Source organism: Octopus sinensis, linkage group LG2 (genome assembly GCF_006345805.1).
Source record: "Octopus sinensis linkage group LG2, ASM634580v1, whole genome shotgun sequence".
Taxonomy (NCBI): Eukaryota; Metazoa; Mollusca; class Cephalopoda; order Octopoda; family Octopodidae; genus Octopus; species Octopus sinensis.
Genome location: NC_042998.1, coordinates 111,776,828 through 111,801,428, shown reverse-complemented (window position 1 = coordinate 111,801,428; position 24,601 = coordinate 111,776,828). Strand labels below are relative to the sequence as shown.

Below are 24,601 nucleotides of genomic sequence, written 5' to 3'. Positions count from 1 at the left end.
TGTACGTGTACAAGGGAAGTATGTGAATGTTTGTATGTATGAACCAGCGTTCTTTCAGTAACAAACGATGATCAATGTCACATCTCAAAAGACAACCACGCGATAAGATTGACAAGTGTATTAATTTGATTTACCATCCATATTCTATCCTGTATCTAGTCATAGCCAGCTTTGTGTGACCTTAAGTCGTATAAGAAGGAAGGAAAACTTTAAAATTCTTTTGAAGGAAACAAGCAGTCAAGAGATGTTAGTTACAAAGAGATTTATCACAAAAAAATTTGGTAATAAAAGAATTACCAAACTAAAAACTTGGTTTTACACCTTATTTATATATAAAATAATACAATTAGCAGTCATTTTTGACGGCACGGCGCCAGCTGTGTTTATAACAATAGTTATAGTTTTAATTTTAAAATGGTGGTAACGTTTTATTCTTTTAGTGAGTGTGTACGTATATATATATATATATATATATATATATATATATATATACATACATACACGTGTGTGTGCATATATGTGTGTATACATTTGTCTATGTGTAAAAACAATAGGCAAGTCTATCTCAAATTACTCCTTAACCTCAGAGCAAAAGAAAGGTCACATTGAACTATGTAATCCGGAATGATCGTGATTGCAGCACATTTGATCCTGATTCTGCGCATTAAGCAACAACAAAAGCTACTGCTGTCTTACTATAAGCATATTTCAAAGTAGGTGAACGAAAAATTACTTACAGAAATCAATAATAATAATAATAATAATAATAATAATAATAATAATAATAATAATAATAATAATAACAACAACTTTTCTTAAAGCATGAAAACAAGAAAGCATCATACTCAGTGAATTCCGAATACAAACAAATCCCAGAATTGGACGAAACTAAGCATATGAAAACCCGTGCTAAAACTGCTGCCTTAGATAGTCTGACTGATAAATGGCAAGAAAAACCTCTCAATGGCAAATATCCAAAGAAAGCTAATAGTGCCGATGTTGACAAAGCCCTGACCCATCAATGGTTAGTGTCTTCTGGCTTAAAATCAGAAACAGAAGGGTTTATCATAGCAGTCCAAGATCAATGCCTACCTACAAGGAACTACTAGGCCAACATATTAAAGAATGGCAGTAGCCCAACATGTCGTGTAGGTAAACAACATAATGAAACCATTGATCATGTTGTCTCCATGTGCAGTCTTCTTGTACCTACAGCGTATCTCAACATGCATGATAGAGCAGCACAATATATTCACTGGGTAATTTACAAAAACCTGGACCTGCCCCATGATAAAAACTGGTGGGAACACAAACCACCCCCAGTGCTTGGAAATGATCATATCTCACTCCTTTGGAACTTTACTGTTCAAACTGACAGAAAGATAGATGCAAATAGGCCAGAGATTATATTGAAAGACTTCAGACAAAAATCTTGCCTCCTCATTGATATGACTGTCCTAATCGACATAAATGTATCTGTCAAGGCCTACCAAAAACTGAACATGTATAAAGATCTTGAAATAGAAATTGGCAAATGTGGAACCTCAAGACTAAAATAGTACCTGTTGTCTTAGGAATGATAGCTCAGATATCAGGAAACCCCAAAATAGCCGAAATTCAAAAGATAGTGCTCATGGGAACTGCCCATATCCTACGTAAAATACTGTGTGTATGTAATCTCAAATTTTAAAAGAAACTTATGCTTTTATTATGTTTTCTTAAACATTCTCCAGAACGATACTATGTGCAAAACCAAATATATAACACCCTAGTCAAACACCAACATGAACTTCTAACTTGTTGTCTCTTGAGATCTCTGGGTGTGACTTGGAGTCAACTTATACAAATACAAAGTAAAAGTCAAACATATAGTAATAATAATAAGAAGAAGAAGAAGAAGAAGAAGAAGAAATGGAGAAACTCTCAAAATACAAAGACCTGGAAATAGAGGTAACTAGAATGTGGAATCTGAAAACAGAAACAATTCCTATCATAGTAGGTGCATTAGGCATGATAAAAAAATATTCAGACAAATACATAACAAAAACACCAGGACTTACAAACACATATAACATACAGAAAATTGCACTACTAGGCACTGCACACATCCTACGCAGAACACTTTCCATACAATAACCATCAGAGCATCACAACAAATCACAGCACATACCCAAGGCACACAGAGCTGCTCTCGGTAGTGAAGTGAAAGCACACTATAAAAATAAAACTACTGAATAATAATAATAATAATAATAATAATAATAATAATAATAATAATAATAATAATAATGATGATGATGATGATGATGATGATGATGATGATGATGATGATGATGATGATGATGATGATGATGATGATGATGATGATAGTGGTGGTGGTGGTGGTGGTGGTGGTGATGATGATGATGATAATAATGTGTGATAAGGTTCAGGACTAAGGATCTAAAACCAGATCAATTGCCAGAATATACTTGTCTGACAACTTATGTGGACGATGCATCCATTACACTATATAATAAGCTTTTGAGAAAACTACAGTATGACTTCAGAAAACATAGTTCACATTTAAATTAGGAAAAAAACAACAAAAACAAATAACTTTTTACTATAGATAAGTGGGTGAATAATAGAGGACAAGAGACTGGAATAAAAGTGCAAGAGTAGGGCAATAGCAAGAAGGTAAAACGAAAGAACCAGTTCAGTAACTTGAAAATACATCATTTCAGACCTATGATTACCAAGAAGGCAAAACAGCATTATTAGTTCTTGTTTAATTGATAAAGTAATGGCTTCGTCAGTCATGTATATTGTAGTGTGATTAAGAAGTTTGTCTTGCGACCACGTGGTTCTGTCTTTGGTCCCACTGCCTTGTTTAAATGTTTTCTGCTATAAACTGTGATCAACCCGAGAATTGTGATTGTACTTTGGTAGGTAGAAACAATGCGGTAGTCCTGTGAATCAGTGGCTAGTATCTTGAAAGCCTGTAACCAACAAGACTATTGTTCAAAAATGTACCTGCCAAGTACAAAGGTTGTGTTTTCAGAGCTAAGGCACGTGCGCTAAGACGTGAGAGAATGAAAGCCTTTCGATAGGTAGGGCGCGGGTGGCAGAGGCGCAACGCAGCAACAGAATCACAATTCGGTCTTTGATGAGCAGTGACAAGTGCGTGCTATTCGAATTCAAGCAGACGTGTACGAAATTTCGACGGCACTTTGAACTGTACAGAGCACGCGGTGGGTCGGAGACGGGAGAGGAATAATAACAATAACAACAGCAACAATAATGATGATGATGATGGTGATGTTGATGATTTCTTTAATTTGCTATCAGGGTGAACGTCAAGAGTTTGGGTTCACATATAATGAAAAGATATATATATATATATATATATATATATATATATATATATATATATATATATATATATATATATATATATATATATATATATATATATATATATTATATATTATAAATATATATGAATGTATAGAAAGTATACCCAGTATACAATAAAACAGAGAACGGAAGCATACATAGTATACAACAGTATAAGATGAAGAAAAAAAAGAGGTGGGGTGGTGACAATGTTGTCCTCCTGACACAGGAGGACTCTAGGAGTAGTCGAGGAACCCCAACATCCAAGATCACCCTGAATACCAAGGGCAAGTGCCCTCTCCAATTGTGTACTTTCAGAACGATTTCATCGCTCTGCGTGCACCTCGGAAAAGCCCATCTGACAGCATATTCATGCCTGTAGAGTTTATCTTGAACTAGTAGTGCCCTTCGGTAGCACTGCCATATCAAGGACATCTGAATATTATCCATAGTGGTCGCTGATCAAAAAGTCCTCCGGAACAGACTAGCCAGTATTGCTAAAGTGGAACTTCTGCTGATTCCATTGCTCGACTGGTAGAGGGCTGTGAGCACCTGGCGTCACTCGGTCTTTTCTTTACCCAGGACTGCAGCTCCATCAAGGAGACGAGCTGCGGAAAACCACGCCTCACAATCAGAGCCCATATATGCTCACCGTCCAGAAATCGTTTTAGATGTCACAGCCTAAGCGCGTGTCTCCGCGTCAGAGACCACTGCATGCCTAAACCGTCACTCAAAGGTTGCTGGCAGCAGACTGAACATCTGACCATTGGAACACGTTCCTTCCACAAGAAGTTAAATAAGAGACACCCTAGCCTGGTCAAGCAGTGACCGGGGCAGGGTACGACAATCAGGTAATTGCTGTAGATATTCATCACCTCTGCTCGACCTTTCAGGGACATCTTCCTCTCTGCCCTTTTCTAGGTAAGACCGGCCTCCCTCTATATCACTTTGTCCCAGTTCTTATCCTTTTGGAAGTCGGGACCAAACCAGACACCAAGCAGCTTAACTGGTCCGTCAGTCCAACGTCTCACGACGCCGTCCGACATCATTGACCTGCCTCTCCAGGTGCCCAGCCGCGAGCCCACCGACTTGTCAGCGTTGATTTTGATCCCTGCAACTGATTCGTATTCCTTTAATGTTATTCTGCTTGTTCTTGTAATCTACCTGTTTTGTCCTTGTGTTATACCAAGAGCGGTAATAACTAAATAGATAAAGGTAATGTGAAGAGAAGGATGAGAAAGGGATACAAAAGAAGAAACGGAAATAGTAGAATCAGCGGAAAAAATAGAAACAGAAATCGAGAGAAAGAGAGGGAAAAGATGTATGTTATTCTGCATTTGTGTGTTCAAATCGTCGCCATAATCGAAATGTCTAACACAATGAAATTATGTCTATAAATTTATGCATTAAAAGATATATCAATAGAAAGTTAAGCAGCCTTTATTATCAAATATCTGTGAATGTTATAATTTTATCTTTAGATGAGGATTTCAAAAGAAAGATGTTTTTTTTATTTCTCAGACAAGGAATTTATATTATTCGAACTGGTGCCTTACTAGGGATTAAACTCAAAATTTAACTGAATGCACTTCATTAATCAACGTCTTTATCCACTACGCTATGCCCGTATGTAGGATAAATTGAATTTTTAACACTTATAAACCTAATTCTTTGTAATCTGTTGTAGCAGTCTGCCTTCTTTTTTCGTAATTATTGGTTCCTATATTGTATTCATCACTGCACTTGGCTTGCTTCGGAGCTTATTATGTCTCAGCATATGCGCTGCTTCCTCGGATTTACTAATTTTCCAGCGGTGCTCTCTATCTATTATTTTGACCTCATCTCACAGGGGTTGGTGGTCTTCATTTTACCATACGTGATCGGCTATACCTGACTTTTCAATATCCCTTCGTGTCACGGCTTTCCGATGTTCATCTACTCTTACTTAAGGAGACGCTTGGCCTATGTGTCCCATAGTGAGATGGAACACAAAACCACATAGTTACGAAGTGATCTCCTAAATCACACAGCAATCCCTACTCATCATACTTACGGATTTCATACATGTGACAATCTCTAGCTATTCCTTGTGAAACTGACGTTATGACTATTGAGACAGTATTCCAATGTCTTTCACCGCAAACACAGCCATGGCATTATTTAACACACACGCGCACATGCACACATACAAACATACATACAAACATTCATATATGCGTTCATATATGCACACAGGCAAACGTACATACACACACACGTGCATATATGAGGGCACACACATGCATGCGTACAGCATGTGTGATGCAGATAAGTTCAAAGTGAACCGTATCTGCTGCTTAGGCTGGATTCCTGGTTGTGGCTATTTCAGTTGCTTTTTTTATATCTATTTTTTTATTTTCAGATTGTTCAAAGATACGATATTATTCTAATACAAGAAATTAGAGACAAATCAGGAAAAACTCCTGAAAAACTTTTGAAAGCCATTAACACGTATGTATATTTCTATTTCTCCAGATTTGAGGTTTCACTTAAATTTTAACCATTATCACCATTATATATACATAATAGTCATAAGAAGAAGGACAACATCCATGTCGATGTTCAGGTTTTTCAAACTGGAAGGACAAAAGTTATCCTGAGGCCGAAGACCTGGTCTGGATGCTTTCAATGGAATACACTCCGCGAAAGGTACCCAATGACCTTGCGTTTGTGTTGAACCAGATGATAGATTAAGTTAACCACCCAAGAACAGTATCGATCTCTCTGACTAGAATCCTTACAGTTTCTCTTTACAAGATATTACTCAGTAGGTTTTGGTCGACTCGAGGCTAAAGTGGAAGACACTTGCCCAAAGTGTCATATGTTCGTCTCTCTAGGTTTCGTTAATGTTGAAGTTTTCTTTCAAGGTTTGATAGAAAAGTCTACTTAATTATTCCACGTTAAATGTGTGTAAAGAGGACTTAAAACAATTTCTATTGTTGATTCTATTATGATTTACAAACCTTTGGATTGCAATACATGAGCTGGAACTTTGAACTTGCCAGATTTCTCCTGCCTTTAAAGCGTTGGTTACTTTTATTCATGGCTGGGTCAGAAGAGGAAAAAACAATACCTATGACTCTTTTCAGGGCCTCTGAGACTGAGGAGGGAAGGAAGCTGTCCTCCACCTTGGAACATGAGACAAATGTTTACAACAAAGCCGAATCACTTAAAGTCAACAAAAGACCATGTGGTAATGTTAAATCGAGCAACATATTAATCTTCAACTCAAAACAGGCTTCTACATAGTTTCCGTCCACCAATCTCATTCACAAGCAGAAGTGTAGCCAGGTTCTAAATTTAAGGAATGAGTGCACATAATAAAAAGGTGGCATGACACAAACTAAACAATTTTTAACTCATTTCTTGTATATAACGCGAAATATTTTATCAGTAAAAATATACATAATTGTTTTCTACATTCATTAATTTCATGTTTTTGTAAAAATGTCATTATGTATGAAATTTACAACTACTGATACAGGTGTGATGTGAAAAACATGGAACTCCACGAGATCGTCAAGTGTCGACAGGTGACGACGTCAGGGTTTGTTTCGGTTCTTCAGGTGTCAGCGGCTACTAACACATTACAAGAGGTTGAGCAAGCAGTTAAAAAACTCGGGAGGTTGCTCAGATAAAATAATGAGTCCAAAAAGTTCCTCCTAGGTCTCGTGATTAACAAAAAGGAAAGAAAAAAGAGGAATATTCGACTTTTATCACACAAGTGAACTAAAGAGTTAAAACAAAATTGTTGAAAAGGCACCAATTTTGAAAAACGTGCTCCAAGGGAGCAGTCGCTTCCGTTGCTTCTCCATCAGCTACTCCACTGTTCACAAGACATTGGTCGACCCAAAACTTTGATAAAAAAAATCTTGTGCAGTGTACCGTGCAATGGAACCGAACACAAAACCCTATAATTGTGAAGAAAACATCTTAGCTACAGTCATACCTACATACAAATAGCCATACCTTACTTCCTGTAGTACTAACATACTAGTCGTGCTGGTAAGGCGGTGAGCTGGCAGAAACGTTAGCACGCTGGGCGAAATGCGTAGCCGTATTTCGTCTGCCGTTACGTTCTGAGTTCAAATTCCGCCGAGGTCGACTTTGCCTTTCATCCTTTCGGGGTCGATAAATTAAGTACCAGTTACGCACTGGGGTCGATGTGATCGACTTAATCCGTTTGTCTGTCCTTGTTTGTCCTCTCTGTGTGTAGCTCCTTGTGGGTAGTAAAGAAATAGGTACTGATGCTGGTATTGTTGCTAGTACTTCTTGTTAGGAATTTGTTTTTCCAAGTTACATTTCCTATCATATTCTATGTATAATTCTCTATCTTCGTTCCAGAAACGGATACAGTTATAGTATGAAATTAAGCGACAGGCTTGGACGAACATACAGCAAAGAAAATTATGCATTCTACTATAGGTACGTAAAACATTTTATGTTTGAATTTTCTTCTTTTCTTTTTTTAGTATTCATTCAACTAGTGCAGTGTGTCGTAATGTATATAGCTGTAAAATCATTCACAGCGTGTTGCTTTTCTGTGCGGTCTTGCTGGCAGAAAGGTAATTGAAACTACAAATGAAGTAAGACTGACGGGCGGTTGGAAACATTAAATGTAGAAAAGACAAAGTGGTAGAATTATGATTACACTGAGCTGTAGTGAAGGGCTCTACTATGGTTGGAGTCGCAAGAATTTTGGAATTGCAAACTTTTGCAAAATTGGAACTGTAAACTTTTGCAAAATTTTCGAGAAATACTTTTTTCACTTAATTTTGTAGTTTATATTCAAAAGGTAAAAAGGCAGAAGGAATTGAAAACAAAACATGATGCTGCGAGTTGTTTTTAAATGGTAGACGTTCACCCACATATGCACGAGTACAAACACAAACACACACACACACACATACATGTATGAAATCTCTTAAAAGTCACATTCTGATTTCGATTTAATATTCCCATAAAATATTCTTGGTGTAAATGAAATTATGCTAAAAGAACATCTAGAGCTAGTAACAACGCAGCAGCAAACTCGAACATACAGTAACCCCTCGACTATCGCGAGTGTTACGTTCCAAAACGCCTCACAATAGGTGAAGTAGAAACGGTACTGTACTGCATATTTTTTTTTTTATTATTTTCATAATTTGTATATATCTATCTATATATATAAAGCTGAAGCTGTCTGTGTATGGCAGGTTTGATAGCCTTCAACTAACACTATCTTCTCCGAGACCCTGCGGCGCAAGTTGACCAAAATTGAAAGTATGATAGAAGAAGGCTTGCTCTTCAAATCGGACCATGTTAAGGTCAAAAATTATTTACATCAAAAAGGCGCTTTTTTTCTATGAAAATCCCTATTTTTTACGATTTTTTGACTGCTGTGTCGTCATTTTTCGCTGTATTTCAACCAGAAAAATGTTCACTTAAAGAGAATAACAAGCTACATAATGCAAAATTTTTACTTTTCAAAAATTCCAATTCTAAAGGGTCGAAACAAACCCGAGCAACGCCGGGCGATACTGCTAGTTTTATTATAAATGCAAAACAACACCGCACACTCGCCTCCCCAGTTTCGTTTTCCATACAGTACGTGTGATTCTTTGTTTACTCATCTACGGTACACTACGTATTTTCTTTTAATATCTTTTAATTAATGTGTTATACAGTGCAGTACTGTACTTTTATTTATTTATTAGTTTATTAATTTTTGGACGTGAAAATGCTTATTTTACCACAGAAATAATTAAAACCAAAAGAAATATAAATACCTATCGGCCGCAGAAACCCACGATATAAATTTTCATATATTAGCCAGAGGAATCCGCGATGTACTGAGGGCGCGATAGGTGAACCGCGGTATGGCGAATGATTACTGTATCTCGAATTAATAGATGAATTTTGTTTTTCCCTCAGAAATGACACCGGAATAACAATAGTTGACTCATTTCACTACGACGATGGTTCGGAGGAAAAGGGAGTCGATACGTTTGAAAGAGAACCTTTCGTAGTAAAATTTTCGATCCCAAGTCTATGTAAGTAAATGGCATCACATTTCTTCGGTAAATATACCTTAGATAAGTTTTTGATACAGAAACGTGGAGGCGTTATGGCCAAGTGGTTAGGGAGGCGGACCCGCGGTCATAGGATCGCGGTTTCGATTCCTAGACCGGGCGTTTTGGGCGTTTATTGAGCGAAAACCCCTAAATCTCCACGAGACTGATAAATGGCAGAGAAGATTGGCATATAGGCGCAGGAGTGGCTGTGTGGTAAGTAGCTTGCTAACCAACCACATGGTTGCGGGTTCAGTCCCACTGCGTGGCATCTTGGGCAAGTGTCTTCTGCTATAGCCCCGGGCCGACCAATGCCTTGTGAGTGGATTTGGTAGACGGAAACTGAAAGAAGCCTGTCGTATATATATATATATATGTGTGTGTGTGTTTGTGTGTCTGTGTTTGTCCCCCTAGCATTGCTTGACAACCGATGCTAGTGTGTCTACGTCCCCGTCACTTAGCGGTTCGGCAAAAGAGACCGATAGAATAAGTACTGGGCTTACAAAGAATAAGTTCCAGGGTCGATTTGATCGACTAAAGGCGGTGCTCCAGCATGGCCGCAGTCAAATGACTGAAAAGAGTAAAAGAGTAAAGAGTAATATCTTGTCCAATTTCTTTTTTTTTTTTAATCGCTCAGTCAGAGGAGGAGGAGGGAAATATCTATAACCCATTCCAATGTCTTTGTGACTGATTACCAATGGCACTTCAGCAAATAAGCTGACACTATGTCGACTTAGTTAGGTATCAATTCTTAGTTATATTTTACAGACAAAAATAATACAGAGCTTGGCACTCGTTACCAGATCATCAACAGCAGCGGTGGCATAGAGTAGCTTGTCATATAATACTGTAAAGACTTTCCGTCTGTATGGACTTCATAAAGTCTAAATGGCATTCCGCCATTCATGTGAAAGAAAAAGCAGTTACAACAGATGTAGATAAGATCAAAAGAAAAAGATGCAATACAGAACTTAATGGAACTGGGGGTGATCTGTGTTGGCAACAGACAAGATTAAGGGATTTCAATACGTTCGGCTGATGCGAAAAGAAAGAAAACATGATATTTCGAGGTAAACAGCTTTGACAGCTCGAAGCATCACTCCTCAACGTAACCGAACTCTTCAAACTCAAATGTTGTACTGTTGCTACTCTCTCTCTCTTTCTCTCCCTCCCCTCTCTCTCTTTCTCTCTCTTTCTTCCTCTTTCTTCCTCTCTCTCTCTTTCTTTCTCTCTCTCTCTCTTTCTCTCTCTCTCTCTCTCTTTCTCTCTCTATGTGTATGAATGGGTGTGCGGGTATTTGTCTGTATGTATGAGGACGCGCATGTCTGTATGTATGTCTCTTCTATTTTTTAATTATTATTAATTCTTCCACTGAGGAGGGAGCCCGTTTCCAACAAAGATATAAGGCTCTATCTTTGGGATGTAGTTAACACAAGCAAATTCACGCTTGGAACTTGAGAAAAGTCTTGCATATTTTTCCACTCACAGATTGGACTTGTAATGTACGAATCAGCAGGTCAGTTTCTCTTTCTGAAAATCCCAGTTTATACAGATTCTCATTTAAGCATTTACTAACAAAACCTAGTGCTCCAGTTATTATTGGTGTGAATATGAATTCATAGTCGGGATATAGAAGCTGAAGGCTTCGAAGCAGTTATCCATAGATATCCTCTTTTTCTTTGATTTTCAAAGATATATTTATATCTGCAGGGCAGCTAACCTCTTTGATGGTACATACCATTGCCCCTCTGTCACAAATAACAATATCCGGCCTGTTATGTTTACATTTGACAGAAGTTTTGATGGGAATATTCCACCAGTATTCCTTCCATAACAAAGGGATTCTCTAAGTTTATTTCAGGACAGTCTTTTTTGCGGATGGCATTACAAATTGTTTTAGTAACAACATCATGCTGCATAGGGAGGTAGTACCGTGGCGATATTTTAGGACAGCTGCTGATCACATGCGTAATGTCTTCCACAGAAACATGACATAGTCTACACATGCAGTTGTACCTTGGGATTACAAGAGTGTCACTGTCTCTCTTGTTTACCAGGTACTTTGTGGCAATCTCCTGTCCCTGGATTGCAAACGCATAGCCTTGAAAGTGTGATATGATGTAGTGGTCTTGTGTCCAAGAGAATCTGCACTTCGTGTCAATTCTACTGTCTTATTCAAGCTTCCGGGCAACATACTCATGCCAATTTTTTTTTTTACGGCTGAGTATTTTCCATCCAGGTCTTCTCTGAGATAAGAGAGCCCAGCTGTTTGGGGGCTATATAGGAGATCATCAGGAAGAGAGTGTTTCTTGAGGAGTTCGATGCCAACTCGTACAATGTTACTTCACTTTTCAGAGCTGAATTAATTAATTTATTTTTGCTGCTGTTGTTTAGCAGGTGCTGCTTGAGTGACACCATACGGTAGTCCAAGTGCCTTCCCATTCTGTTGTTTACCTACTGCTACAGCGAAGGTTTCTGCATCAATTTTATATGTTTTACTGTTAGAGTTGGTACAGTATTCTCTCTCTATTGTATTTATCCATGATGCATTCAGTTTGAAATCCCTCTTTTTGTTCCAGATTTATGACTAAAATGATTGTAGATCTTGTAGGGTGGGAGCTTCCTTAATGGTAATATTTTCCCTCCTCATCTTTCTGTATAATGCTTGTGGGTTGGAAGCAAACTTGCGATTGATTCTGGCTCGCTCAAAAATTCGCTTGCGATAGCAGAGTTTCTCGTTCATGGTTCTGAGTTCATATTTAAAGTGATTAGTTTTCCCTCAGGAGCTCAGTGTAGAGACTCGCCATAAAGTTTCATTAATTTTTGTCTAAGGTAGAGTTGGTGAAGTTTAAATTCATTTTTCTCCTTACAATTTATTGTTGTAGTTAATCATCCAATATGTTGTTGATGCTTTCTTCAAGTCTTGATTTCAATCTAGGTTGTTTCCGTTTAGTAATTTCGTTACTTTGTTCACTGTAGATTTCTCCTAGGTGTTCTTTAAGAGTAATAGCGGCTGTGTATATAAGAGTATTAATATTCCAGTAATCAACATCATATGATTCCATGTATGTATGTATGTATGTATCTAAGGAATTCTGAATATCAGTTCATTATTTTTTTGCTACTCTTACTGCCTCAGCAACAAAAATATGCCCACGGGCATATGGCGTAGTAGTTAAGAGCGTGGACTGCTAACCCCAAGATTCCGAGTTCAATTCCAGGCAGTGACCTGAATAATAATAATAGTAGTAATAGGAAAACTATTATAAAATAACCACCATAGGACTGCAAAAATATCTACTTCAGAAGCAAAGAAAACTAATACAAATAGCCACAAAACACGAGCAAAACAAAAACTGTTTTTAGTATTTAAGGAAACTGACAAATACAAGCATGAAGTCATACTACCTAACAAATATGAAGAAGAAGCAACAAAAGCTATAAAACAAGTGGAGCCATAGACGGCAGACCATTCATTAAAGCGATCATGGTATTACACATTTCCGACACTGGCCTACCGCCACGTTGGTAATTTCGGTAGCACAGTATACCTAGTATTGGTGGGAACAGTTGTGTTTCTCCGCTTCCCTGCATGGACGTGACCCCTGTTGAAGTGTCGCGTGGTCGAAGTCAATGACTTCATTGATCACCAATATACACGTAACGATCGTTAGAGTGGCTGTGTGGTAGATAACTTACTTACGAACCACATGGTTCCGAGTTCAATCCCACTGCGTGGCATCTTGGGCAAGTGTCTTCTACTATAGCCTCGGGCCGACCAAAGCCTTGTTAGTGGATTTGGTAGACGGAAATTGAAATAAGCCCGTTGTATATATATATATATATATATATATATATATATATATATATATATATATATATATATATATATATATATATATATATATATATATATATGTATGTATATATGTATGTATGTATGTATGTATGTATGTATGTATTACCATTACGATGATGGTAAACGAATCAACGGTAATATCAGAATGCTGGTCAGCTTTATTATATTGTTATGCATATGGTAATTTTAAAATGATAAATGGCGGAAGATTAACAGAATTAGCAAAGCGGTGGACATAATAATTGCGGTATTTAGTGCGGTTTCTCTATATTTTAAGTTCAAATTCTGACGAGATTGACTCTGTATTTCATTTGTTCGAGGGTTGTTGAAATAAGTACCAGTATCATAGGGATGTTAAATACTATGATACTTGTTTTTCATAATGTTGAAATGACGGTATGTATCTAATTATTATCATAAACTGTATTCTATTACAGCTGTTAGAGAAATTGGTATCATTGGCCTTCATGTTGACCCAGATACTGTCGTTCGTGAACTTACTGCCTTAGCTGACGTTTTTAAAGCGGTAGAAAATAAATTCAAAATTGATACTGTCATTGCAATGGGTGATTTCAACGCCGGGTGCAGATATCTATCAGAGAAACAAGAGAAGTCATTATCTCTCAAATCAGACAAATACTTCTGGCCAATAGAATATGGCACGGACACAACACTAGCAGCTACAGACTGCTCTTACGACAGGTATATGTATTTTTCTTTCTCTAATGTTCTGTTATTTTTTATTTATAGAAACAATATATGTAATTATTCACAAACCTCAGTCTCAAACTTAATCCGACAATTATGCAGATTAATAAGCAAAGCAATTAAAACTTCCATGTACCCTCACTCAAAATCAAAACATACACATCAGAATGTTTACCAAAATTATTTCACATATCTAATAATATTCTGCATAAGCACAAAGCTATAAATGTAGCGAGTAGGACAACCTATTATATTGCCCAAGCTATGACTTTTAATAAGCTCAAGGCCAAAATTCATTTGCAACCCCTCACCCACTAAAGAGAAACAATAGGGTTTTCGAAAAGGAGGCTTGGTGAGGATGTGAGTTTTACTTTAATGTTTCAAAAAAGAATTGTTTATTCCTAATGCAATACAACAAAACACTCCAAATTTAAGATCTGAAATTCACCATTGATAGTAAGATAACAGATTGTTATATATTGTGAGTTAACATACTTAGTGTGAGCAAAACAACTTAATCAATTAAAATTACACCTCTAATGGTAAGAAAACTCATTAATGTCAATGACAATTCTTTTCAAGAAAGGTAAGGGTGACAACTCTGAGACCTAAAAATGATTAAAACCTGAATGAAGGACAATATTAGGGGAGTTTTATCAATAGCAAGTACAGTAACAATTCTGCATACGTTTCTATATTATTAGAGTTCCTCGATGTCGCATAATCTTTACTTGTACTTACCGTTAGAAAGGCTGACATAACAAAGACACTGAATGACAAATATTTAATAAGTGGGTAATTAATAATAATGCCATGAGAAAATCTACCAGAGTTGAATTCTGCATGAAGAACAGAATAACTATAATAAGTGGTGATTATATAAAGTTCTCCCATTTTCTGATAGACAGATTTATTGGTGTTAATGGGATAAATAAAAATATTTAAATATGAGGAAGAGATCCGATACTTATCGTAGCTGTGAGAGAGACAGTCAAAAACAAGGTTCAGAACTACTAACCTAGATCAGTGAAATTTCACCTGCATTTAAATCCCAAACTACCTACTGCTGAAGTCTCTAAAAGTCGCATATGAACAGAACGGTTTAAGCCTAAAGACTAAAACAGTAGTAGATTACATGCCTATGAATCTGTGTATTGAAACATTCAGTATTTGCCTCAGAACAGCAACATTCCCAATTAGTTTCTTGCGGACTTGCAATTCGCCTCTCATACATCTCTCACCGAGATGAAGAACCGGTTTTGACAGAAGCCAACGAGAGAATTTCTGCGTAGTCATGTTACAATAGCAGCCTACCATCTATAAGGTTACTTCCAAATTTCTTTAAAAAAAAAAAAGAAAATAGAAAGACAAAAAGGAAAATATATAGGTGCTAATGTAATCTTACGTAACCTTAAAGAATAGGATGAAAAGACTTCCTCAAAATAGTTCGAATTTTAGTCAATACTTTTAATCACGTTGTGATATTAAAATCTTTTCTTTTGCGCCCTTTTAAAGCCTAGCCAGCCTCATGGGCCCGGATTCCCGGTTTCTATGGCGTCGTCTGGTCCAGGAATCAAAACTACAATCTTACGATCTTGATGCTGACACCCTAACCACTAAACCACGTGCCTCCACAAATGCGCCCTTTTAAAACCTAGCCAGACTCATGGGCCCGGTTTCCCGGTTTCTGTGGCGTATATGTTCCCCAGCTGGATGGGACGCCAGTCCATCGCAGCGTTACACATTTTTGCCAGCTGAGTGGACTGGAGCAACGTGAAATGAAGTATTTTGCTCAAGAACACAACGCGTCGCTCGGTCCAGGAATCGAAACCACAATCTTACGATCATGATGCTGACACCCTAACCACTAAACCACACACCTACACGATATTAAAATAGATATATCTTATTGTCAGTTTATGTATTGATTACTGTATCGATTTTACAATATTCTGATTACTGTAACTATTTAAATTATTCTGGTTATAACATTCGTTTAGAATGTCTTGGTTGTTTTATTGATTTATTTCCATGTCTCTTCATTCAGTTTTTTCCTTTTTTCATAGATTTATTATTGGTGGTGCAAAATTAATTGAGCTAGCAAAATCTGGTGATTCTTCGGTATTTAAGTTTGACTCAGAATACGAACTCACAGTAAGTTAATAATTTTATCATTATTTATTATTATTATTAGGGAGACTAGCTGGCAGAATTGTTAGCGCGCCAAACAAACTGCTTAGCGGCATTTCTTCCGGTTTCACGTTCTGACTATGCCTTTCTTCCTTTCGGAGTCGATGAAATAAGTACCAGTGGCGCACTGGGGTCGGTGTGATCAACTAGATCCTCCCACAACTGTTCAGGCCTCGTACCTATCGTAGAAAGAATTATTATTATCATTATTGAATGCGGCGAGTTGGCTTCACAGGACAAAATGCAGAGCGACATTTCGTTCTGTTCTGTGTTCAAATTCAGCCGAGGTCGACTTTGCCTTTCATCTTTTTGGGGTCGATGTAATAAGTAGCAGACGTGTACTGGAGTCGATGTAATCGACTATCCCCTCCCCAAACTTTCAGGTTTTGTGCCTATGTCAGAAAAATTATCATTTTGGTTTGGCTCACATTCAGTCTTATTCCCAGTAGGAATTATGTGAGTAGCAGGTTACTACCTGTAACATTACGAGCCACAAATTTTCAGCAGTCTCTCAAATGCTTAAAACCCTCCTCCTCCTTATTATTTTTATTATTATTATTGAGTGAGAGAGCAGTGCATGTCATCAAAGAGACACTGGGGTAAAATATACGAAGCCCAGTATACCCATCATGACTACCCGTCTGATAAGGGTACACCAGGCACATGCATCACAACCAAATGTGCGCGACATGGTGATCTCATATCAAGATAAACAGCGCATGAATTTGCAGGTGGGGCCCAGTTAGAATTTTCTTCTGGTCGAGTAGCCCATTCCACTCAAAAGGTTCCTGAATAAGGATTGTTTAAGGATGTTGAACGAAACACCCATGTTTCCGAAGGTGAATTATCCAAACCTCCAAGAATTCCTTTCAACATACGGCTATGATGCTCCCCCACTACTTCTGCTCGTGATCAGAGATGCACATATCGTCAGCCACTAAGGGACATGCTCAACTGGATAAGCTCAAACAACTGACAAGCAAATCTGTGGTATTGAGCAGAATATTTGCTGTAGCCCATCTTTTATACCAAGACAAAACAATGTACGTGATAACACTTCTATTATTGTTATTGTTGTTGTTGTTATGGGCTTGTGCTAAAATTTGAAATCATCATCATCATCATCATTATTATTATTTATTATTATTATTATTATTATTATTATTATTATTATTATTATTATTATTATTATTATTGTTATTATTATTGTTGTTGTTATTATTATTATTATTATTATTATTATCATTATTATTATTATTATTATTATTATTATTATTATTATTATTTTATTACGTAAATTCAGAGGAGAAAAGGGGACAAATTCGAATAGATATTTATCACTCCTCCATTTCACACACATTTGGGGGTATTTTCTGTCAATTAAGAACTGAATCGGGTGAAGACAACATATGACTAACAACCTCCGAGGAATAAAGGCCAATATTGTAGTAGTAGAAAATGCATAGTGGGGAAACAACACACCTGTGGACTAAAGGCTGGAAGGTGTTGAAAAAGGACTCTGCTCAAAGCACTTGAACTCACCTCTTCTTACAGTACATAAACTTACGTTCATTTATGAATTTTAGTGATTACTTTTGGCTACACAAACCATCAAGGAGTTACTCAGAGTTGAGTTTTTGTTGAGATTTTTGTTGTAGCTATTTTATTCTTATTGATTAACTTGATTCCATGGTATTTACCAAAGTCAAGATACGTCTACTAGTAACCTCGTATCAGGTAGCTAATGTTAAGTAAATTCTAAAATAAGACATAAGTCATTCACTTTTGCAGTAGTTACTACCAGAATATGTCGATTCAACGAGAGGCATCTACATGGTCATTTTCTGGCTTGTTTTTAGCAAGAGGTGAGGACATGTGTAATCCGGTGGCTTTCTCAATGTCTCTGCTGATTTAGACGCGCTTTCACTTTTATAATTCCTTTTGCGCGGGAAACATCATAGAACCATAGAACAGCACTGTCGGAGCACTGCATCCTTCAAAACTTCCATGCTTTCTGGGCGGAGCACTGCATCCTTCAAAACGTCCATGCTTTCTGAGATTCGCCAACACTACACCTGATTTTCTCCCCTCCATACACACGCAAGCATGTATCTGACTCATACACTGTTCGCTTTCCAGACATTTGTATATTACTGCATATACTTTATATGCACCTTTTGACAAGTTGCGGTGCACCTGAGCACTGTATACAATAATTTCATTATTATTATTATTTTAACATCCTGTGATATGGAGTGATATTTCTGTAAGCTGATTGGTGGGTAATCAGAGCACGTCGCCTAACTCCAATGTGAATTGGACTCAGTTATTAGAGCAGTACGGTTTTTATTCTAGGTCTCACTATGTACATAATACAAAACCATTTTATACACACGAGCACACACACATATACACGCGTGCACACATACATACTTGCGCACACACATACACACACAATTTAAAAGAAATCATTTCCTTTAAGTGACTATTATGATTAGTTAAACTGGGTTAATTACCGTCTTGAAGTATATTGTGTAAATATATACCGCCACACATTATATCTTTTGAAGACATTCCGATAATTGTTTTCCAATCTTATATATGTCGATGAAATGAATTAAGCAAGTCCATATGGCTTAGTTTGTTGGCACTTGATAGTAAAGATTGAGGTAATCTTGACCCATCCGTTCGTTAAAAAATTGAACTTGAAAACAATCAATATACTATAGCAAGGATGGCTAAGTTGTTTGATAAGAGTTACACATAATGTTATCTTTATTATATTTTTATGAACCGTATACTCAAAAGCCTAATATATACTTTTAAAATTATATTTGTAAGAAAATATACTGCTACATTGTTTTGCTCAGGAAGAAGATTAATTTCTACATGTTGAAGGCTTTTATTGAATCTTCATTTTGGTTAATAGGATTGCGAAAGATTTTGATTTCTACCAGTTGTAAGGAATGGTTTCGGCTGCTAGGTCGCTTTCGTGGTATACCAGAGGTGAAGGATATTTTGAAAAAGAACTTCGAGCAAGATTACCAACTGTAATTGGAAGAATATAATAAAGATTATCCTTATACAAATAGGCCTCACACAGAATGGTCAAATTGAAAAGATATCAAATAACTATCTGAAAGAAAGGCAGTTGGCATCTCGTTGAAAGATCTATTAGTTTGTAGGGCAGAATTCCCGCATCCTTTCGATTAAACATGTCACAGAAAAATATTGTCTTTCATTTGCTTACCACAGTAGAAAGCGAAAATAAACGCTGGCTCATAAATGACAAGAGATTCTACGAAAAACAAATAATAATAATAGAACTTCTTAAACGTGAAATAAATTTGGTTATCAACAGTCGGCAACAGGTAGAGACACCACTGGTATTATACAATAGCATATCAAACGTAACCTGAGACGCAACTAGAATATCGATCCGTGACATTACACGAAACTAGGATCATGTAGCAGTCGATAGATTCTAGGAATGAGAAAGCTTCTACGTGGTCGCTCAACCTGCTAGTAATGATAACCAAATCTCCTTTAAATCACAACCTACTGTCTTTTACAAAAAAGGTTGGTATATTGTATAATGTAGATTATGATTAAATAAAAGACGGAATAGTCGCCAATGGAATACTTTTGATCATAAAATCTGGTCGATCAGAGCTGCTGATTAAAAGATAAGCCACTTAGTACAAAACAATTTTTGATAGAGTGAAAGACATGAAGGAGGAATTAAACTTTGGAAAGGAATGGGGAAAGACTGGAGTTATTGATTTCACCAAAACATGGAAGCTTTTCAGCGGACATTCTCTGAAATATTGAAAATTAAAACTAGAAAATGGAAAACCTCGCCGAAAAATCGCAGGAGCTGAAACTCGGGTCGCAAGATAAACAACCCGCTTAAATAAGCAATAAATATACGCGCGCGCGCACATATATTTACTAAAGAACTAAAGACTGAGCGATCAACACGGCAGTCATGGATAGATATTTTCTTTTAATAGTAGATTGCTATTAATACGATAATATTGGTTTCATACAAATAAATTCACAATTATTCAATCGTAGTTTGAATAATACAGGCAGCTTCGACATCCTGACAGATTGAGGGTCTATGATGAAAGGCATTCCAGTCGTGATTATCCAGTCTATTTCTTATAAGCTGGGAACAGAGGACCACATTATCTAACATATCCTTTTTCAAGATTGTAGAATGTGAGCTGAGAGATATTTGGTTGTTATCTTTAGTGGGTCGGGTCATCATGTAGAGGCTTCTCGCTGTAGTTCTGGTAGTAACCACTACTTCAAAGGTCAGTGGATTGTATCTTATTTTAGAATTGTACTTTAAGTAATGCTAGTCGCTAGATATGAAGTTTTGTCAATGGAAAATGTTTCATGACTTTGGTAAGTAGCATGGAATCAGGTTAATTCATACACACACACGCACGCACATACACACACATACACACACTCACACACACATATACATACATACAAACATACATACATACATTCAAACATGCACACGCGCATACATACATACATACATACATACATACATACATACTACATACATACATACATACATACATGCACACATGCATGCACGCACGCACACACACATACATACACGCACACATACATACATACATACATACATACATACATACATACATACATACATACATACAAACATATATACATACAGCTGTGTGAATGTGTCTGTACATGAATGCATATCTTGGTGTCCGTATCTAACTATTAATATATTGCTATTGCTCTATTCAATGTTTATTTCAGAAGGAGAAATCAATGAGTGTCAGTGACCATTACCCAATTGAACTCTTCCTTCCAACTAAAACCGTTGTCCCTCTTAGTACTACTGCTACTATTACTACAGTAAGTATAAACTCCAAGAAGTACAGAAGCAAATTTGAATTTTGATCCTTTACCAGAATCCGTTACTTATTTGTTGTTATTGTGACGTTCTGCTCGTTGTTTTAAAAATCACCTGTTTTATTTGTGAATGCATTCTGACTTTTAAGGAAGGAAAAGAAAAAAAATTACACAGCATACCTTAGAGCAGAATTTCTCGAACAAATATCCGTCCTTCACAAAATTAATAATCGTGAAATTTTCAGTTTCTCCTACCTTTTTAATATTGAGAAGACAAAAGTAAGTTTGGAACTATATAATTTGCCTTTCTTGGCCATGATGTTGGACAAGCTTAAAAATCTTGAATTTTCTTTTAAACAAATTTATCCATCCTATTTTTAATCCTCAAAGTCCCGCAAAGAGACGAATCTCATCTCATGAAAAAACATAGCATTAGAATATGTGATTTAATGATTATTTCCGTCCCTGCTCTAAAACTATGCGCAGTACGAACTTACTGAAAACATGCCGATTCAACTGGTACCACAATCCCGATCATGTCAGTCCGCCAACAAATAGCCAGAATGAATCATCTGGCGATCCGCATTTAACAATCAATACACAAAAGAAATTGCTTAACATTCCATAAGGTATAGGAATTAAGTTTTTTTCTACGCCATGTATTATATCAAAATATCCCTTACATATCAAGACTTTATTTATAATTTATATTATTTCCAACAGGATTGGAAATTGTTTTAAAATTTATTTAATTAGCTTATATACTTTTTTTTCCGTCTAAACTTTCATTAACTACGATTTAGAAATGAAAATAGTTTTTATTTATTTATTTATTTATTTATTTATTAATTAATTAATTTATTTATTTTGTCTGTCGGAAAGTGAAGAAAACATTACAAGTGACGATGTCAAGCGTTTTGAACTATCATAGTTATCTATTTTTACGTATATAATTATACATCCTAGCTACAGATAAATGTGAACATGTAATCAAAGCTTGTGATAAGTAAATATTTCTAAAGTATATTGTTACACATCCTAGTTACAGGTAAATGCAAAAATGTAAAGTTTAAGAATTGTAGATCGCAAAAAAATGTCATCTTCCTCAGCAACAGTTCATGCAAATTTACACCTGACTAACAGCCAGCCTCTACACAGTATAATGTCAGTTTCTTCTTTCAAAACATAATACCAGACCTGATGTCATGTATCCCTAGGCCAGTTCTGTTTTGAGCAATGACATCCTACTCATTACCATCCAGACTTTTATTCAGCTATATTTTATCAAGGATCATATAGACAATGAGTTCTTTCTTTTCTAAGATGATAGAATGTGTATTAGTAGAGATTTAGTTGCAATTTCTAACCGGTTGAAGGACCTGTAGAGACTCCTTGTTAACCCGTCGTGTCAAGTCAACAAGGGATTTTGCAATTATTCTCAGTTTTTGCAGGGGAGAAAACCTAAGATTTTTCTGAACAATATTTGAAACTGTACTTAAATTTCAAATTCAGTTTAAGTTTCAAATTCAGCTTTTCCTCATTCTACATAACTCAAGAATCATGAACAACAATGACTTCCTCCAAATGATATGCTTTCATTATATTCCATTCATTAAAGTAAACAATGTAATGTAATTAATAAACCCACTTGATCCTTGATTACTTCATATTGATGAGATTTAGTAAGATCGAAACAGCAGCGATATACGAACACGAAGGAGTCTATAGTTGAAAGAAAAAGAATAGAAAATTGAACTGAATAAATACATAAAGAATAAATGATATCATCCCTTCTACTTTTCTAATGAAAAATAATAAAAATTAAAATTAACTCTTAGTAAGACGATTCTTTCCCTCGCATTAGAAATGCACAACCAACAACAACCAATAGACTGGCAGCTTTATTTAAAACCTTGAAGCTAATTGGTTTATCTATGGTTTCTTTGGTTTTGCTACGTGTACAGACATTTTACAGAAAGCTATTTATGTTTTACAATGGCTTGTAAATCTTATGGTTATTTACTTGACAACTATGATGCTAGAACGACGATTTTAAAATCAACTTTTAAGGAATCACAAGTACTCTAGCTACAAAATCAAGATTAATTTTAAAAAGATGAAGTGCCTTAACTACCTAGTTTGTGTTATCGACTTCGTATCGATGGGCAAGATATTTAGTCTTACTCTTGAAGAAATATTACGCAAGCTTACAAGTTGCTATTTAAGACTGTTCACTTGTCCGATCTTTGCAGTAACTGATGAAGATCAGTCAACGTTATTATAGGTCCATCAATCGTGTCTTAATAAATGACAGCCAAAGTAAAATAGCTTCTACTTCCGCTTATTCTCATACTACTCCCTGAACCTATACACCTGGCCGTAAACAGAGTAACATGAGATAATATTGTCATAATCTATTGATTTTAACTGATTACTCGGACCCATCTAACAGTATTATTTTTAAAGTATTAGATAATATCATTTATCATCCGCATTATCTCACCAGTAAAGGAGGTTCTTCCAAACTGTTTAGATATGCAATTATGTCAATAGAGTCACCCTTGTATTATGGCCTTGTAGGCACTGCTAGTGATCTCACACAATCCCTCTTAGAGTGCAGCGTAGCCAATCCTGGGAGAGAGGGAAGGGGTGGGAGAGAGAGAAGGAGGGAGAGAGAGAGAGAGAGAGAGAGAGAGAGAGAGAGAGAGAGAGAGAGAGAGAGAGAGAGAGAGAGAGAAATAGGTTCTAGTACCCGATTTGTACTTCGACCTCGAAAATATGAAAGGCAAATTGGACTTTGGATAGATTTGAGTGCAGAAAGTCAGAACAAATACTGTAAGGCACTCTAACTATCCTACGAAATCGCCAGATAAATTATTTACTCATATTCTAATAAATAAATACTAATTATGTAAAATGAAAATATGGTTGTGTTTATTTTTTTTAATTATAAATCACATGTCATTAGCAGTAAGTGGGAAAGACTTTAATCTCCGATTAATGTAGCCTGAGGAAAAGGTAAAATACTTCGAAGGTTGAGAAACTTATTGCTTTTGATGTTCGTCGCTTAAACGCTGTGATTTGTCTGGCTATTCAGTAATGAGCATTGGCCAAAGGAAATATGAGTGTCTGAGGTTACCACACTGGAAAGGATGAGTAAAATGAGCACCTGTGACCATTATATTGTATGGAACAAATATTCTATTATGGCAAGTTATTATTTAGCGGAATAGACCTACGATCAGAAATATTCCAAACATTTTAGGGGATTTTTATGATAGTAAGGTGTGATTTGAAGGAGATTTTAACTACCATCTCCAACAGATTGAACAACCGCCGAGAAGCTCCATTGTTCGCTGTGTTTATAAATGTAGGGAGACTACTAGATGAAGAGTATTTATGTTTGTTGACATATAGTCAGACTGCATAATCGAAGATCATTTTTGCTGCTGTTAACCTGAGTCATTCT

At 36.3% G+C, this 24,601-nt stretch overlaps 1 protein-coding gene across 3 annotated transcripts in view; it reads left to right on the top strand.

Moving 5' to 3' along the window:
• Positions 1–24,601, top strand: part of LOC115232126 (deoxyribonuclease-1) — a 55,636-nt gene that overhangs the window by 18,857 nt on the left and 12,178 nt on the right. For all 3 annotated transcript variants that reach the window (XR_004997210.1, XM_029801984.2, XM_036498919.1), the window contains exons 2-7: positions 5,780–5,868; positions 7,762–7,842; positions 9,334–9,452; positions 13,767–14,031; positions 16,104–16,191; positions 21,037–21,135. Coding sequence is in view for 2 of the 3 variants with exons in the window: in XM_029801984.2 (XP_029657844.1) it covers positions 5,780–5,868; positions 7,762–7,842; positions 9,334–9,452; positions 13,767–14,031; positions 16,104–16,191; positions 21,037–21,135 (741 nt within the window). In the remaining variant the exon portion in view is untranslated. The remainder of the gene's footprint in view (positions 1–5,779; positions 5,869–7,761; positions 7,843–9,333; positions 9,453–13,766; positions 14,032–16,103; positions 16,192–21,036; positions 21,136–24,601) is intronic.